This window comes from Zootoca vivipara, chromosome 6 (genome assembly GCF_963506605.1).
Source record: "Zootoca vivipara chromosome 6, rZooViv1.1, whole genome shotgun sequence".
In the NCBI taxonomy this organism is placed as follows: Eukaryota; Metazoa; Chordata; class Lepidosauria; order Squamata; family Lacertidae; genus Zootoca; species Zootoca vivipara.
In genome coordinates, this window is record NC_083281.1 from 3,956,361 (window position 1) to 3,972,382 (window position 16,022).

General features: G+C 48.7%; 1 protein-coding gene across 3 annotated transcripts in view; it reads right to left on the minus strand.

Moving 5' to 3' along the window:
- Positions 1 to 389: 389 nt before the first annotated feature.
- Positions 390 to 16,022, minus strand: part of PWWP3A (PWWP domain containing 3A, DNA repair factor) — a 21,653-nt gene continuing 6,020 nt past the window's right edge. For 2 of the 3 annotated variants that reach the window (XM_035120593.2, XM_035120592.2), the window contains exons 3-14: positions 13,621 to 13,712; positions 13,029 to 13,123; positions 11,299 to 12,123; positions 10,780 to 10,890; positions 8,611 to 8,681; positions 8,421 to 8,497; positions 6,494 to 6,554; positions 6,265 to 6,340; positions 5,234 to 5,284; positions 3,328 to 3,803; positions 2,796 to 2,884; positions 390 to 1,394 (exon numbers count right to left, since the gene is read on the minus strand). In XM_035120593.2, coding sequence (XP_034976484.2) covers positions 1,304 to 1,394; positions 2,796 to 2,884; positions 3,328 to 3,803; positions 5,234 to 5,284; positions 6,265 to 6,340; positions 6,494 to 6,554; positions 8,421 to 8,497; positions 8,611 to 8,681; positions 10,780 to 10,890; positions 11,299 to 12,123; positions 13,029 to 13,123; positions 13,621 to 13,712 — 2,115 coding nt within the window. In that variant the 3' untranslated portion in view covers positions 390 to 1,303. The remainder of the gene's footprint in view (positions 1,395 to 2,795; positions 2,885 to 3,327; positions 3,804 to 5,233; positions 5,285 to 6,264; positions 6,341 to 6,493; positions 6,555 to 8,420; positions 8,498 to 8,610; positions 8,682 to 10,779; positions 10,891 to 11,298; positions 12,124 to 13,028; positions 13,124 to 13,620; positions 13,713 to 16,022) is intronic. The other variant, XM_035120594.2, reaches the window with a different exon arrangement.

Here is a 16,022-nt window from a genome sequence, read left to right on the forward strand (position 1 = left end):
AGGGCGGGTGCCACTATCGAGAAGGCCCTCTGTCTAGTTCCCTGCAACTTGGCTTCTCGCAATGAGGGAACCGCCAGAAGGGGAGAGACAAGGTTTAGATGCCAGAAATTAAACCGGGACCTGCTTTTTTGTGTTATCGCTACGCCCCTTGCTGGCTTTCTCTACCAGCTCTCCTCTCAGAAGCCCAGAGAAGCGATTTATGATTATTTCCAAGCTGCAAACTTCCAGGACGCAACGCTATCTGTGTCCCTTGTTGCTGTTTTGCAAAAAATAGAGAAAGAAACCCTCTCTATATATATTTTAAAAAAAATAAACTATTGAGAAAACAGCTCATTGCTTGCTCTGTCCTACTTTGTGATTCTTCCAAAGGACACAAGACCCCAGTCTGCTGTGATTTGAGAAATTTTATTGTTTGAGTAAAAAGAAGAAGAGAATTTTGCACAAAAAGCCATAAGAGATGGAGCAAGGATGAAATGATTCGATACGGGTGGAAGAATTGATAAGGCTGGTTTAGCTCTCGTGAAATCAATCATACCTGCGCCAACTGGAATTTAAAATTTTAAAATTCATTACGGGATTGGGGGATGGAAGACTGTGAACCTAACCGAGGTGATTCCTGGCTGTGTTAGCGACGCACCTCCAGCTTTTGAAACCTTTGCCAAAAGCAGGGCGAATGGGATTTTAGGCGACGACAGCGGAATGTACAGCAAAGTTTTTCCTCTTCGGGATCCAGAGAAGCCTCTGGAGGCCATTGAAAAGGGGGAGAGGGGTAAAAGCGTTTCCTATGAACAATGAACGCACTCATTTTCGCTTTTGCTTCTGGCGTTAAGTGAGATGTGGAGGTCCGCCAGGAGCAGAAGCCGGCAGGGCAGACATCCGTTCAAAATGTTTTGGGCTACAACTCCCATCAGCCTGGGGCTGTAGTTCAAAACATTTGGTTTGGTTGACACCAGGGGAGTAAGTCCTCTCTCAAACCGCTCCCAGTTCCTCCATGAGCTGTCACCCAGGGTGTACCAAACACCGATATATAATTTATTTTTGGGCTGCTCTTGAGGCAGAGAGAGAGAAGGGGGGGGGGGGTTGTTTCACGGCCACAAAAGTCCAATTTGCTCTGACGGGATGGTTGTGGTTCAGGAATCGCACCTACTTCTTGCAGTATATTTGAAACACATATACATACATATATTTATATATTTAAAAAATAAAGGCTCTCGTGTCCTATACAGAATACACACTTCCTATTTTGTGTCACAAGTCTGACGTAGAACTTGTTCTGTGCCCTCTGGTGGGGGGGGGGAAGGCTTTACAGGCTGGCTTCTGGAGGAGGCCTCTTGCTCTGCAGATTCTTCCTTCTCTTCGCTTCTAGGATTTCTTCCTCGAAGATTTCTTTTTCCCTGAAAGGATAAAGAGACAGAAAGTGGGGGTGTGTGTGGAAAGGGGATACAACAAATTCTAAGCTCATGGATGCAAAAAATAATACAGTAATGTGTGGAGCTGGGAAGTGAACGGAGGCCCGTCTTCAATACCACAGCAACAGCGGACTAAATTTCGCTAAAGACGAGGACATTTGGAATTAAATAATAATAACAATAATAATTTATTATTTATACCCCACCCATCTGGCTGGGTTTCCCCGGCCACTCTGGGTGGCTCCCAACAGAACATTAAGACACAATAATCTATTAAACATTAAAAACTTCCCTAAACAGGGCTGCCTTCAGAGGTCTTCAAAAAGTCAAATAGCTGTTTATTTCCTTGACATGTGATGGGAGGGCGCCACCACCGAGAAGGCCCTTTGCCGGGTTCCCTGTAACCTCACTTCTCGTAGGGAGGGAACCGCCAGAAGGCCCTGGGAGATGGACCTCAGTGTCTGGGCTGGACGATGAGGGTGGAGATGCTCCTTCAGGGATAAAGGGCCGTTGAGGGCTTTCAAGGTCAGCACCAACACTTTGAATTGTGCTCGGAAATGTCACGTTATAAACGGAAAGGAAAGTGTCGATTCAGAGATTTAGTAGAGTCAAGTCGCCTTTAGTCTCTGTTTTATGCAAAACAGCTAAAGCACATGGGGGTTCAGAACGCACCCCCCCCCCGCGTATGTGGGGAGTTCCCTGTATACATTTTACAATGCCTTGTTATCGTGCTGCTGTTTCTTTACCTGAATTGCTCTGACCCTCAGATGCATTTGTGGACAACTCATGGAGTGTATGATTAAGCCAGGCACCCCCAAACTTGGCCCTCCAAATGTTTTGGGACTACAGTTCCCATCATCCCCGACCACTGCTTGTTAGCTAGGGATGATGGGAATTGTAGTCCCAAAACATCTGGAGGGCCAAGTTTGGGGGTGTCTGGATTAAGCCAACTGGGGATGCAGGGTGGAGCTGTGGTCTAAACCACAGAGCCTTTTGGGCTTGCCGATCAGGGTCGGTGGTTCGAATCCCCGCGACGGGGTGAGCTCCCGTTGCTCTGTCCCAGCTCCTGCCAAGCTAACAGTTTGAAAGCACGCCAGTGCAAGCAGATAAATAGGAACTGCTGCGGTGGGAAGGTAAACAGCGTTTCCGTGCGCTCCAGTTTCCATCACGGTGTCCCGTTGCACCAGAAGCGGTTTAGTCCTGCTGGCCACATGACCTGGAAAGCTGTCTGCGAAGAAAGCCAGCTCCCTCGGTCTGAAAGCGAGATGAGCTCCGCAACCCCATAGTTGCCTTTGACTGGACTTAACCCTCCAGGGCACCCCCCTTCCCTTTTTTTTGCAAATTTCCCCAAAGCCGTTATGGATAAGAAGCGACTGAAGGAGGTACCTTTGGCTCACCAGAGGCCCTCTCAAATATATCTCTTCCGCTTTCTTGTAGTCAATATGGTCCACAGCTGAAATGGCATAGATGATGGCCTGGGGGCGGAGAGAAATAAAATTTGCAAACATGTTTCACATGTTCATGGAGGAAGGGTTCTGGAATGCAAAGGAAGGGCCGCGGCTCAGTGGTTAGAGCACTTCCTTTGCATGCACAAGGTTTGACCTCCAGGTAGGGCTGAGACCCTGGAGAGCCGCTGCCAGCCAGTGTAGGCAATATTGACCGAGGGCCTCACTGGCCGTATGTAAGATCGGCGCCTTATTCAAAATGGTCAGGGCTAGAATCTTAGTTGGTCTTTAGGGGGAGAACCGCAGCTTAGTGGCGTGGCACTTAGCATCCCAGGTCCGATCCATGGCAGCATTTCCAGGGAATCCCAGAGAGCTGCTGCTGCCAGCCATTGCCGGTAGCACCAGTTCAGATGGGCCAACGGCATTGGAGGCAGCTCGTGTCCCAACTCCTTAAAAAAAAGGCCGTGATTTACCTCGGGGAACAAGACGTCCAAGATGAACTTGATACTGTCCATGCTCACTTTGGGCAGGACCTTGGGGTCTGCCTCTTGGTAAACCCCTCGCAGGTAGTCGAGAACGAGTTCCAGCTGGTGGTCGTCCTCAAGGTAAACCTCCATGCAGGGCAGGTACGGCCGGTCGACAAAGAAGTCGTTCAGCCAGCGCGACGGCTTCTTGCTCCTTAGGATGGAGCGGAGGTGGTCGTCCGCCCCCTTGGACTTCACTATGAACTCAACAATGCGCTCATTGGCCTTGTCCCGGGCGGCACGGGCACGATCCGGGAGGACTTTCTTGGGGGGCTTAGTAGGCGACGGCTCAGATGGCAACTCGCCCGGGTCCGCTTCCTCTGGGTCCGCTTCCTCTGGGTCTGCTAACTCTGGGGCTGCTTCCTCCGTCTCTGGAAAGGTCTCCTGCGGCGGTTCATGGAGGATGCCTGTTCGGACACAGTAGCCTCGGGGAGAGGAAAGCAGACGGCAATGTCACGGTTTCTGCGGGAAGGCACAGAAAGGAGCCCGCCTTTCTCCCAGAAAACACAGGCAAAGATTCATTCATTCCTTTAGGAAACTTAATCAAATTTATGATTTATACCCTGCCCATCTCGGGCTGGGTTTCCCCAGCCACTTTGGGCGGCCCCCAACAGAATATTAAGACAAGATAAAACATCAAAAACTTCCCTAAACAGGGCTGCCTTCAGAGGTCTTCGAAAAGTCAAATAGCTGTTTATTTCCTTGACATGTGATTGGAGGGTGCAACCACCGAGAAGGCCCTCTGCCTGGTTCCCTGTAACCTCACTTCTCATAGGGAGGGAACCGCCAGAAGGCCCTGGGAGTTGGAGCTCAGTGTCCGGGCTGGACGATGGGGGTGGAGACGCTCCCTCAGGGCGGTTCAAAAAATAAATAAATCACAATATATAAAATGAAAATAAAAATACAATAACGCCCCCCCCCAAAGAGCCACATTTTAAAAGGGTATGGAGTATTGATCAGGTCAACCAAAGGCCAGGTTAAAAAGGAACGTTTTAGCCTGGCGCCTAAAGGTGTATAGTGAAGGCGCCAGGCGAACGTCCCTGGGGAGAGCATGCCACAGACGGGGAGACACCCTACGGACCTCTCTGGACCTCTCGAGGAGGAGGCACACAAAGGAGGGCCAAATATTATGTTCCTTCCTCCCCATCCCAGGTTGGAGGCCACTTTTAAATCCGTATTTTTCTTGCCACATTACCTATGAAGCTGTCCAACAAGGCAGAACACAAACCCTCCTCACAGCAGATACAGTGGTACTTTGGTTCTCAAACCCCTTGGTACTCAAATCAACTTGGAACCCAAACACTGCAAACCCGGAAGGAAGTGTTCTGGTTTGCGAACTTTCTTCAGAAGCCAAACACGGTCTGTTTTGAGTGCCACACTTCTGTTTTGAGTATTACGCTGAGGTCTGTTTTTGCTATTTATTTTGCGTTTTTGCGGCTCTTTTTTGTCTCCTCCTGCAGAAGGGGTGGGGATGTGGGCCAAGGACATTTGCATAACCCCTCGTCTAAAGTGGGAGGAGCAAGCCATCACCCCGCCCCTGACTAACCAGCTTTGGTTGGTGTTGCCTTCCGGGAAGGAGGGGATAGAAAGATAGATTTTGGGAAGGTTGATCTGGAATGGGTGCTGACTTTCAGAGCCTCACCCTCAGAGGTGTTGCCCATTTCTGTAGTAATGGAAACCTTTGCTAACCTTCGGCAAAAGCTGACCTCTGCCAGGTGGCTGCAAACCACCCAAGAACAAAAACAGGTAAGAGGGGACCAGACTCCCTGATTTAGACCCGGGCTTATTTGATTTTGTTCCTTCTTTAGGAAACTTAATCAAAACAGCGTGTTTTAATAGGCAATGAACTACTCACTCATCTCGTGGGCGTAATACTCCAGGAAGGACCCCGTGAAAGATTCGCAGCCTGGGGACGGGGAGAGAAGAGGAAGGTTTCTCGACTAAATCCCATTTTGGAGATTTCAAGTTATGTCATGGTGTCACAGAGCTTTGTTCCCTCCGCAGAAGCCAAGCATGGATTCAAAAGCAAGCCTTGAGTGGTCTTGCGTTAGGTGAGCTTCTGCACTGTCTCTTTGTCACACTCTGGCGTTACCAAAAGCCACCAGGTCCCCCTTTACAGTCTCCCTTGCAATATGTGGTTCTGATGGCTTATGCAGAGGCTTTGTTTTTTTATATTCATACTGTATATATTTTCTTCTGATGGTTCTTTGTATGGTTTCATCATGGCCTTTGGGCTGGTACAGTGGTACCTTGTACGTAATCCATTCTGGAAGACCATTCGACTTCCGAAACGTTTGACAACCAAGGCGCAAAGGGCTGGGCTGCAAGATCAATTGGGAAAATGGAAAAACACGCAGCGGAACCCGTTCCGAATTCCAAGGTGTGTTCGAAAACGGAAGCAATTACTTCCAGGTTTCCGGCATTCGAAAACCAAAACGTTTGGCTTCTGAGACGCTCGGAAACCGAGGTACCACTGTACAATAAACTCTTATTTACTTACTGACAGCCACAAGGCTATTCAGTGAGGGAGGGGGGGGGAGGGAAGAGAGATGGGTCTGTCATGCCGCTTCATTGGCTCTGCTGAGAGAGTATCTGCTTCCATCTCCTCCTCCCCTTGAACTCCCCATACCTGGCCATTACAAGAAGCAGTGTGTGAGAGCTTGCTTTCTTCCTCCTCCCTCCCAGCTTCCCTTTCCTTGTGTGTGGCGCCTCCGAGACCGATTTTGCACAATCAAGAGATATAGGAGGCTTTATGAAACAAATTAAAAGAAATAAAAAGAAAGACATGGAGCTGTAGAGAGGAAGAAAGAGAATACAGAGTTCTTTTGCTGCTGGAAAGAGAGGACACTCCTCACCCCCCATCCCCACTCCGCTGGCTAAGCTTACCTACTCGAACTAGGTAGTCTGTTATCAACGTGATGCACCAGTCGATATCCTGAGGGTGGGTCTCTTTGGCTCTGGCCTGGGGGCAAAATCATAGCAAAATGGAAAAGAAACAGAACATTATCACCCCTGGGGAACAACCAATGCTTTTTGTGGGAGACACAAATGCAGAGCGGAAACCAAGGATGACACCCCCCCCCAGAAGCTCACACCTTTTCCATTGAAAACTTACTATGAGTTTTCCCTTCTCCTTGCATTCGTAATGCTTCAGGTTTCTGAAAGAGGTGGAGAAGCTGCAAGAGGAAAACGGAGGGAAAGGGATACGACAGATTAGCAAGTCAAAAAATCTTACTGACGGCCCACAAGAACACTGATGGATAGATACTGGAGAGAAGCAAAGGGTTTTAGTCAGTGGTTCCCAAACTTTTGTTGGGGGGGCTCTCCCCTTTTGGTTCTCTAAAAATCATCCCCAGCAGTCCCTGCCCTACGCCACACAAAGCGTGATTCAAAGTCGCGGTTTGCACGACCCTCCTAAGGAAGATGATAACACAAGAACATTCAAAACGGCAAAAATAATTGCACATTTATTCAAAATCCAAGGGAAACCTACTCAGTTTAATTAATTCAACAAATCACTGAAATTGATCCAGAGATGCCAGCTTTTCAAAGTCTGGCAGTCGTTTACACCTCCCGTGCCCCCCTCCCCCTTAGTGTTCCCTAAAGGTTGGTAACAAATTTCTTTGGGAACACTCCAAAATGGTACATAATGTAATTCAGGAGGAAGTACTTTTTTTGGGGGGGGGGTGACGACACAAAAATATTCATCTAGCAAGCAAAGACTTTGCAAGACAAACCGCAGCTATAACATCCCATCATATACGGCTATGTTAACTTTTTCTCTTATATTGACAATTTTCAGACTCTCAATTTCAGTACTTGCGCAAACTTTTGAGATCTGAACTGGGTAAAAGAGGGTTGGGGTAGGATGGTCATTTTGCCATTTTGTAACTGTTCAACACATCACTATTAACATTTAATACAATTACAGTGGTACCTTAGTTCCCAAACACCGAAAACCCAGAAGTGTTCCGGTTTTCAAACGTTTTTCGGAAGCTGAACGTCCGATGCGGCTGTCGGCTATTGTTTCTGGGGTGCCTGCACCAATCAGAAGCCACGCCTTGGTTTTCAAACACTTTGGAAGTCAAACAGACTACCGAAGTCAAATCAAGGTACCACTGTATTTTAGAAATAAAGTAGCAAGAGGAGAGCACAAAATATGGTCCGAAGCTCAACATAAAAAAAATTAAGATCATGGCCACTGGTACCATCACCTCCTGGCAAATAGAAGGGGAAGAAATGGAGGCAGTGAGAGATTTTACTTTCTTGGGCTCCTTGATCACTGCAGATGGTGACAGCAGTCATGAAATTAAAAGACGCCTGCTTCTTGGGAGAAAAGCAATGACAAACCTAGACAGCATCTTAAAAAGCAGAGACATCACCTTGCCTACAAAGGTCCGTATAGTTAAAGCTATGGTTTTCCTAGTAGTGATGTATGGAAGTGAGAGCTGGACCATAAAGAAGGCTGATCGCCAAAGAATTGATGCTTTTGAATTATGGTGCTGGAGGAGACTCTTGGACTTGAGAGTCCCATGGACTGCAAGAAGATCAAACCTCTCCATTCTGAAGGAAATCAGCCCTGAGTGCTCACTGGAAGCACAGATCCTGAAGCTGAGGCTCCAAGACTTTGGCCACCTCATGAGAAGAGAAGACTCCCTGGAAAAGACCCTGATGTTGGGAAAGATTGAGGGCACTAGGAGAAGGGGACGACAGAGGACGAGATGGTTGGACAGTGTTCTCGAAGCTACTAACATGAGTCTGACCAAACTGCGGGAGGCAGTGCAAGACAGGAGTGCCTGACACGACTAAATGACAAGTCCAAAAATTATTTATTCAGCAACGGTTGAGAAGGGTTTCAAATTCAGATCTACACACGCACCCAGCACTCCTTGCTGAGAAAGGAGAGCAGAAATAAGATGCTTTTTCTGCCGTTGCCGGCAGGAGCAGTTTAGAGAAAGCTCTGTGAACATGCTGGGCATCAGAGCAGCTCAGCCAGTGGGTGATCAGAAGCCAGACCAGGACTGCATTTAAGCTGTACTTACCCCTTGGAATTCATGCCCAAGGTGTCCTGGATGAGGATGACGTTGGCCTTCCTGGCTTTCTGCTGCACTCTTTTCACCTGCCGGGAAGAGAAAACCCCTGTTCAATGCCTACCCCATCCCCTTGGAGGAAGGGCGGGAGAACAGCCCCCTTCCACAAAGATGCAACAAGACAGAACGTTTTTATTCTCACCACTGCAGGCCAAAAGGGTTGTCTTGCCATCTTGCACCAAACCAGCATCCCGGCTTTGATGGTACAGGGCTCTAAAGGCAGAACGGAAACAGAGGTTGGAGGGTTAAGGCAGTGTGGTGCAGTGGTTAGAGTATCGGACTAGGACCTGGGAGACCAGAGTTCGGAACTCCACTGGGCCGTGGGGCTTGCCAGGTGCGAACATGGGGATCAGCCACGGCCTCTCAGGCTGGCCTACCTCACAGGGTTGTCGTGAGGATTAAACAATGTGCACCATCTTGTGCTCAGTGGGGAGAAAGGTGTGCCCTAAGAAGAAACACACCCACCCCTTCATATGTGTGCCTCTTGTATGAAATTATCCCAGCCATACCTCTTGAGATCCTTTAACTAAAGTGGCATCTCCCAAACTTGGGAGCTGTAGTTTGGGAAACAATGAACTAGGGCAGGCATAGGCAAACTCTGCCCTCCAGATGTTTTGGGACTACAATTCCCATCATCCCTGACCTGTTAGCTAGGGATCATGGAAATTGTAGTCCCAAAACATCTGGAGGGCTGAGTTTGCCTATGCCTGAACTAGAGGAATGTTGGCAATCAGGTATGGGGACTTGTCAAAGAGTATATTCCACGCCACTGAGTTGTGGCTCCTTTCCTCCGAGGTGGCATACAAACGTAATATAATAATATAATAATAATATAAGTAAGACATTTGGGAAGAAAAAAGAAGAACCAGACGCGTGCAGGGCTGCACAGTCAAAGCTGCATGAGATTCTGGGGTCCTACACAGAATTAGTAACCATGATCGCAAAACAAAGGAATAAGGATGAGTTAAAGATAAGAGAAGACTGGAGGTGTTATGGAGATTATCTCAGGGTACAATTTACAATTTAACCTACAAGTAGGAGTTAACTGATGAGCTGCAGATAAACATCAAAAAAGGGAAGACTTGAAACGACAACGGGTTGAAATATCAGATCAAGATTTCCCCGGAATGCCACAGAGAGATGGATGGGGATGTCTTAGGAAAAGAGATGTGATGGATACTGTTCAATGTAGGGAAGCGGGTGGCGCTGTGGATTAAACCACTGTGCCGCTTGGGCTTGCTGATCAAAAGGTTGGCAGTTCGAATCCCCACGATGGGGTGAGCTCCCGTTGTTCGGTCCCAGCTTCTGCCAACCTAGCAGTTCGAAAGCATACAGTGCAAGCAAGTAGATAAATAGGTACTGCTCCGGCAGGAAGGTAAACGGCGTTTCCATGTGCTGCTCTGGTTCTGCCAGAAGCAGCTCAGTCATGCTGGCCACATGACCCGGAAAAACTGTCTGCGGAAGCGGACAAACGCCTGCTCCCTCGGCCTTTAAAGTGGGATGAACGCCGCAACCTCAGAGTCGTTCGCGACTGGACTTAATTGTCAGGAGTCCCTTTACCTTTGCTGTTCAGTGTATGTATAGAAACAGTTAAAATTGCATAAGTAAAAGTTTTGTCGACAAAAGAGATTCTGTGATCCTCCCAGGGGATTCTATAGAGGGTTCTGACTGGTTCTCAGGAAGTGTGGAGTAGTGGGTACAGATTGCTGCACTAGGACCTCCAACAGATTCCACATGAAAAACGCTTACGTCCCTGTGGAGACGGCAGTCCTGAATCGGTGGCGCATGCCCTTCTGGCTTGCACTCTTTATAAAGACTTGAGGAATGAGATTATCACCCTCTTTTATTGCCCATTCCGGGTCGCCCAGCCACTGCCCCAGTGTCCTTTCTCTTGGCCGATCAAGATGAGCAAGTGACAGCAAAGGTTGCAAGGTTTTTAGCTGGGGCAATCAGGATCAGATCCACCATTTGACTATTGATTCAAAACCCCAAAATGTATGTTATATAATTGACTTTTTATTTCTATTCTTTGTATATTGTATTGTTGCTTTATTGCTATGGCCAATGGCTGACGCAAATAAAGATTCATTCATTCATTGTTGGACTAGGACCTGAGAAAGACCACGGTTCAAATCCCCGTTCAGCCACATGAAGCTCTCTAGCCAATCACAATCTTACAGCCTGACCTACCTCACAGGGTTGGCGGCCAAAGGCCAAATGCTCCCCAGGGCCTGCTTTAAAAGGTTAAGATTGGGCTCGTAAAAATGCCGGTGTGGCTGGGGCATGCCGAAAGATGGAGAACAGGCCTCACCTGGGCGCAAGAGGATGCTTGGGAGTTCCTCGTCCTCATCGTCCCTGGAAGCCGGGCTGTGACTGTACCTCCCGATGGGGCTAAGCCGCAGGGAAGAGGCAGGTGCGAATCCTGTCAAAGGAAAAAGTGTCAATCAATTTCAGCTTTTACTACAGAGTACTGAGATCTTTCCCCTCTCCTTTTTCTTAAAAAAAATATCCTGCTGCTTTAGTGGGGAGAGGGAGACAACCACTTGTGCATTGCAAGGTGCACACAGGAGGTGCAGAGTCAGGAAGAATTGTGGGGCGGGAGCTGCCCTGCCCCCCTGGCCTGAGAGATAGCTCAGTTGGTAGAGCATGAGACTCTTAATCTCAGGGTTGTGGGTTCGAGTCCACCCTGGGCAAAAGATTACTGCTTTGCAGGGGATTGGAGTAGAGGACGCTCATGGCCCCTTCCAACTCTACAATTCTTTGATTCTAGGATTGACACCATTCCAACACATAAACACCTTCCTCCATCCTGCCAAAGCACACAAGCTACCTTCTTCATCTTCAAAATCCTGAAGCTGGAACTGTTTCACGTTGATGGCCGCATCCTGCCTTTGCCCCGCCTTGCCTCCCGAAAGAGACTCATCTGCAGAGTTCGAGTCCCCTGGACGACTCCTTCCTCTGTTCCGCGCCCGGGTTCTTTTCTGCCGCGTTCCCTTCGGGCGCCTGCTGCCGTTGGGGCCTCTGCCGTATCTCCTGGGTGGAGTTCCCCCTTCCTCTCCCCTGGCTGGATCAGCTGAAACGCATCCGGTGGGGGAGCCCAGCAGTTTCTTCCGCACCCTGGGCTCCACGCCTGACTTTGCGAACCTGGGCCGGTGCTTTTGAGAGGCGGCCGCTGGGGTGCTCGTTCTGTTTGGCGATGGGAAGCAGTTGCCCTTGCCAGACTTGCCCTGAGATTGGCAGCGCCCCTCATCCCTCTCCTTAAAGGACCGCAGCTGCCTCCGGCTTGCATCAGATTTGGGCAACGGTTCCTGCTGTTTCTGGGGAGTTACGGTCGCTGCTGCTTCAGAAAAGGAGCAGTGCTGGCCAGCCGGGAGGTGCTGCGGTTTAGAGATGGGAGATGCCTTGGAGCCAAGGCAACACTCAGCGGTACTCTCCCTGCTGTCTCCCTCGTGTGAGTCCCTTGGAGACTGGAGCTGGCGACACTTAGCCGGACGCTCCAGGGACGCTCCGGCGGGGGTGTCCTTTCGGGGTGACGCTTTGCCTTTCCGCTCCTTGGGCGAGATGGAGTGTCCGCTCAGGATATCCAGGGCCTGCCGCAGAGCATGCCGGTAGATCAGCTCATCTATGGCTTCGCGGTTTTTTTTCTTGCTCTGACCTGTTGAGATGCGTCGAAATGACTCAGAAGCTGAGTTTGCCCTCAACTACCCCCACCCCCACCAGCCCTGTGTCATTGCTTCCACTGCATTCCCCCCCCCCCAGTTTTCTTCCTTGACTTTGCCGGCCACCCTTTGCACCTCAGTTGTCGAACGTGTTTCGGAAGTCAAGCAGTCTTCCGGAACTGATTACGTTCGACAACCAAGGTACCACTGTATATAATCTTCTGAATATTTTTTGGTGGCAGGCGAGAAAGTTTCTCTTCAACCAGGCCTTGGGCTGATTAATATTATACAGCCTTTTAAATGTGTTTTGGGAGGGAGGGGATATTGTTTTGTTGTTTCTGCTTTAAATATTATTAATATTAATATTATTAATAATAATAATTTATTTATAACCTGCCCATCTGTCTGGGTTTCCCCAGCCACTCTAGGCTGTTTCCAACAGAATATTAAAATACAATAATCTATTCAACATTAAAAGCTTCCCTAAACAGGGCTGCCTTCAGATGTCTTCTAAAAGTTTCACTTGTGTTGTTAACTGCCCCGAGATATTTTTATGAAGGGTGGTACAGTGGAACCTTGGTTCTCAAATGGCTTAGCTGACAAACAAATTGGAACCTGAACGCCACAAACTCGGGAGGTAAATGCTTTGGTTTGTGAACTTTTTTCGGAAGCCGCACGTCCAATGCCGCTGTCAGCTATTGTTCCCGGGGCGCCTGCGCCAATCGGAAACTGCGCTGTGGTTTTTGAACTTCCGGGACGTAGCACGTTCAAGAACCAAGGTACCACTGTATATAAATCTAATAAATCATCACCATCGTTATCAAATAATTCTGGATCGCAGTCGCTGGAAGACATGGGAGGAGAGAAGGCTCTTGTGCTCAGGATGTGCCATGGGGGTTACCTCTTGAGGCGTCAGGTTGGCCACCTAACCGAGAGGCGATGCTGATGATGTCCTCCTCCTGCAAAGGTTTGACATCTGCGTGGCGCACAACAGCCCTTTTAAGAAGTGAGAGAAAGCGGTTAAACACTCCCACCATAAGGTAAAAGTAAAGGACTCCTGGACGGTTAAGTCCAGTCAAAGGAGACTATGGGGTTGCGGCGCTCATCTTGCTTTCAGGCCGAGGGAGCCGGCATTTGTCCACAGACAGCTTTCCAGCTCATGTGGCCAGCAGAACTAAACCGCATCTGGTGCACACCGTGACGGAAATCTGAGCGCACAGAAATGCCGTTTACCTTCCCGCCGCAGCGGTATCTATTTATCTACTCTCACTGGCGTGCTTTCAAACTGCTAGGTTTGCAGGAGCTGGGGCAGAGCAATGGGAGCTCATCCCGTCACGGGGATTCGAATCGCCGACCTTCCGACTGGCAAGCCCAAGAGGCTCAGTGGTTTAGACCACAGCGCCACCCGGGTCTCTAGCCCCACCATACCGTGGTCTCATCGAGCAGCGTCAACTGCAACAAGGGAGCTTGAGATACTCGACGTGCAACTTAACTGTTTGTTCAGACAGAGGATTTCAACCCGAAGCGTTCTCGGCTTGCTCTTCGGATCTGGTCGTCTTTTGGAAGTCCGGCCGGCAGACAAAACCTGAAAGATGCAGGAATGCAATGTACGCTTGTGAGATTTCTGAACGTTAAGGTCCCACAGGGCGGGCCTCAACGAAACAAAATGGTGTAAAGAAAAAGACGTGGGTCCCACTAATAATAATAATAACAAAGGTAATCTTATCACTTGAAATAGTAGAGTGAACGTCTAATTCTGCAACAGTGATGGGGGTCACAGAATCGTGCCTATGCGTCTGTTTGAAAATTTTAGTGTTTTTTTTTTTAAAAAAGTGATCCTGGAAGTGTTGTGGGTATCCAGGCCTAATGTGCAAGCGAAAATATATGTTGTCTTCTTTTTCTTTCCGCTATTGTCATCACCGTTTCCATTTGCGCCCAAGCTAATTTCAACTCCATTGCAGGGAACTGTAGGATACAGTTCGTTTAATGCCCCGGTGCTGATATTTTATTAGGAGGTAAGCAACATTTATTTGTGGGGAACTTACTTCCAAATAAATGTTCTTAGGATTTCAGTCTTAATGTTTTTCTCTTACTCCTTTCCTTTTCTGTGAACCGACCTGAGACCTCTGGGTATAGGGCGGTATATAAATTCAATTAATAATAATGATGATGATGATGATAATAATAATAATACAGATATTTATTTATTGAATTATAACCTGCCCTTCCTCCTGAAAGAGCCCCGGTTGGCAGGGGGTTTCCTGCTTGGCAGGGGGTTGGACTGGATGGCCCTTGTGGTCTCTTCCAACTCTATGATTCTATGAAAAGCAGGTTCAGCAATCCGCAACATGGCCTGCGCCTCTTGGTGCAATTACTCAACAACCTGAACTATTTCCCGCAATCCCGCTTTGAAAGAAAAGGTGCCCTTTCCTTCTCCTTTGTTTTCGAACCGTTCTGAAGCATCTGTGTTTCTGGCTAATATAAACCGTCATCGTTTATGTCCCAGCTTTTCTCCAAGGAGCTCAAGGCGGTGTAAACTGTTCTCCCCCTTCCTCTTTGCAACAGCCCGTGAGGAAGGTCAGGCAGAGGGAGACTGAGGCAGAGGACCACTGTGGTCAGCCAGTGAGCTGAGTCGGAAGAAATGAAACACAGTCTCGTAGTCCGACACTCTAACCACTACACCACACCACATGAAATAAATAAAAAAATCCTTCCAGTAGCACCTTAGAGACCAACTAAGTTTGTCATTGGTATGAGCTTTCATGTGCATGCACACTTTTTCAGATACCACACCACACTGTTATGAAATAGGGCTGCAAGTTTCCTCCCCGAGATGATCCACATGCAAAAGACGTCTTATTTAATCTCCTTTTTGGCTCTGAGCATCCTAGGAACTTGCCACTTCTTTCTTTCTTTCTTTCTTTCTTTCTTTCTTTCTTTCTTTCTTTCTTTCTTTCTTTCTTTTTCTTTTGAAGGCCAGGGGCATATTCTGCATTTATAATAATAACAGCAGAAGCTCCCAGGGCAGATTACAGCAACATAAAATACTGCTTTAAATACATTTTAAAACAAATTGTAACCACAACTTAAAGCAGGTGACCCTTGGGGGCCCTTTTCCAACTCTATGATTCTAAAGGTGAAACTCGGAAAATTACGATTTATTTCAGTAATGCAACTTAAAAGGTGAAACCAGTATATGAGATTCTTAGAATTTTGAAGTGTCAGGCATAGCTCTAGTGGCTTTAGCCCAAACGTAGCAGAGTTTTCCTGCACAGCGCAGAAGCTACCGTGTTTCCCCATTTTTAATACATAGTCAAAAAGTAAGCCAGGGCAGGGTTTTTAAGCATTTGAGACATATAAGGCATACCCTGAAAATAAGCCATACTTCAGTGCCACGCGGAGCAAGACCACCAAGTGCCCCAGCCAGCTAGTGGGACCCAGCACGGCGGCCGCTACAGGAGGTGGAAGCCTGCCCGGTCGGGTCAGTGCCTGGAAGCGGCTGCGCAGCAGCCGATAAAGCGTGCAGCAGCCGCACGGAGCACCGAGGGCACAAGCCAGCAGGACCCAGCTCCTGCAATGCTGGCCGCGGCAGGAGGAGGAAGCCTGCCGGGTCAGGTTGGCGCCCGGAAGCGGCAGCGACTGCAGCGCTAACAAAGCGCGAAGCAGCGCCGCACGGAGCACCTAGGGCACGAGCGGCAGGAGGAAAGAGAGAGAGGCTCATTACTTGCGGCACTTTAAGAGAAACGATCTCCACATTCCGAGCCTCCATTTGCGCGTGCGGGCGTGTTAAAGCCCCAATCGGTTCACTCCCCGCTTCCTCATCGCCATCCCTCCCTTTCACACATTGCCTCGGCCCCGCAGACCCCTCCCTGGGCATCTTCCCCTAAGTGCGGTG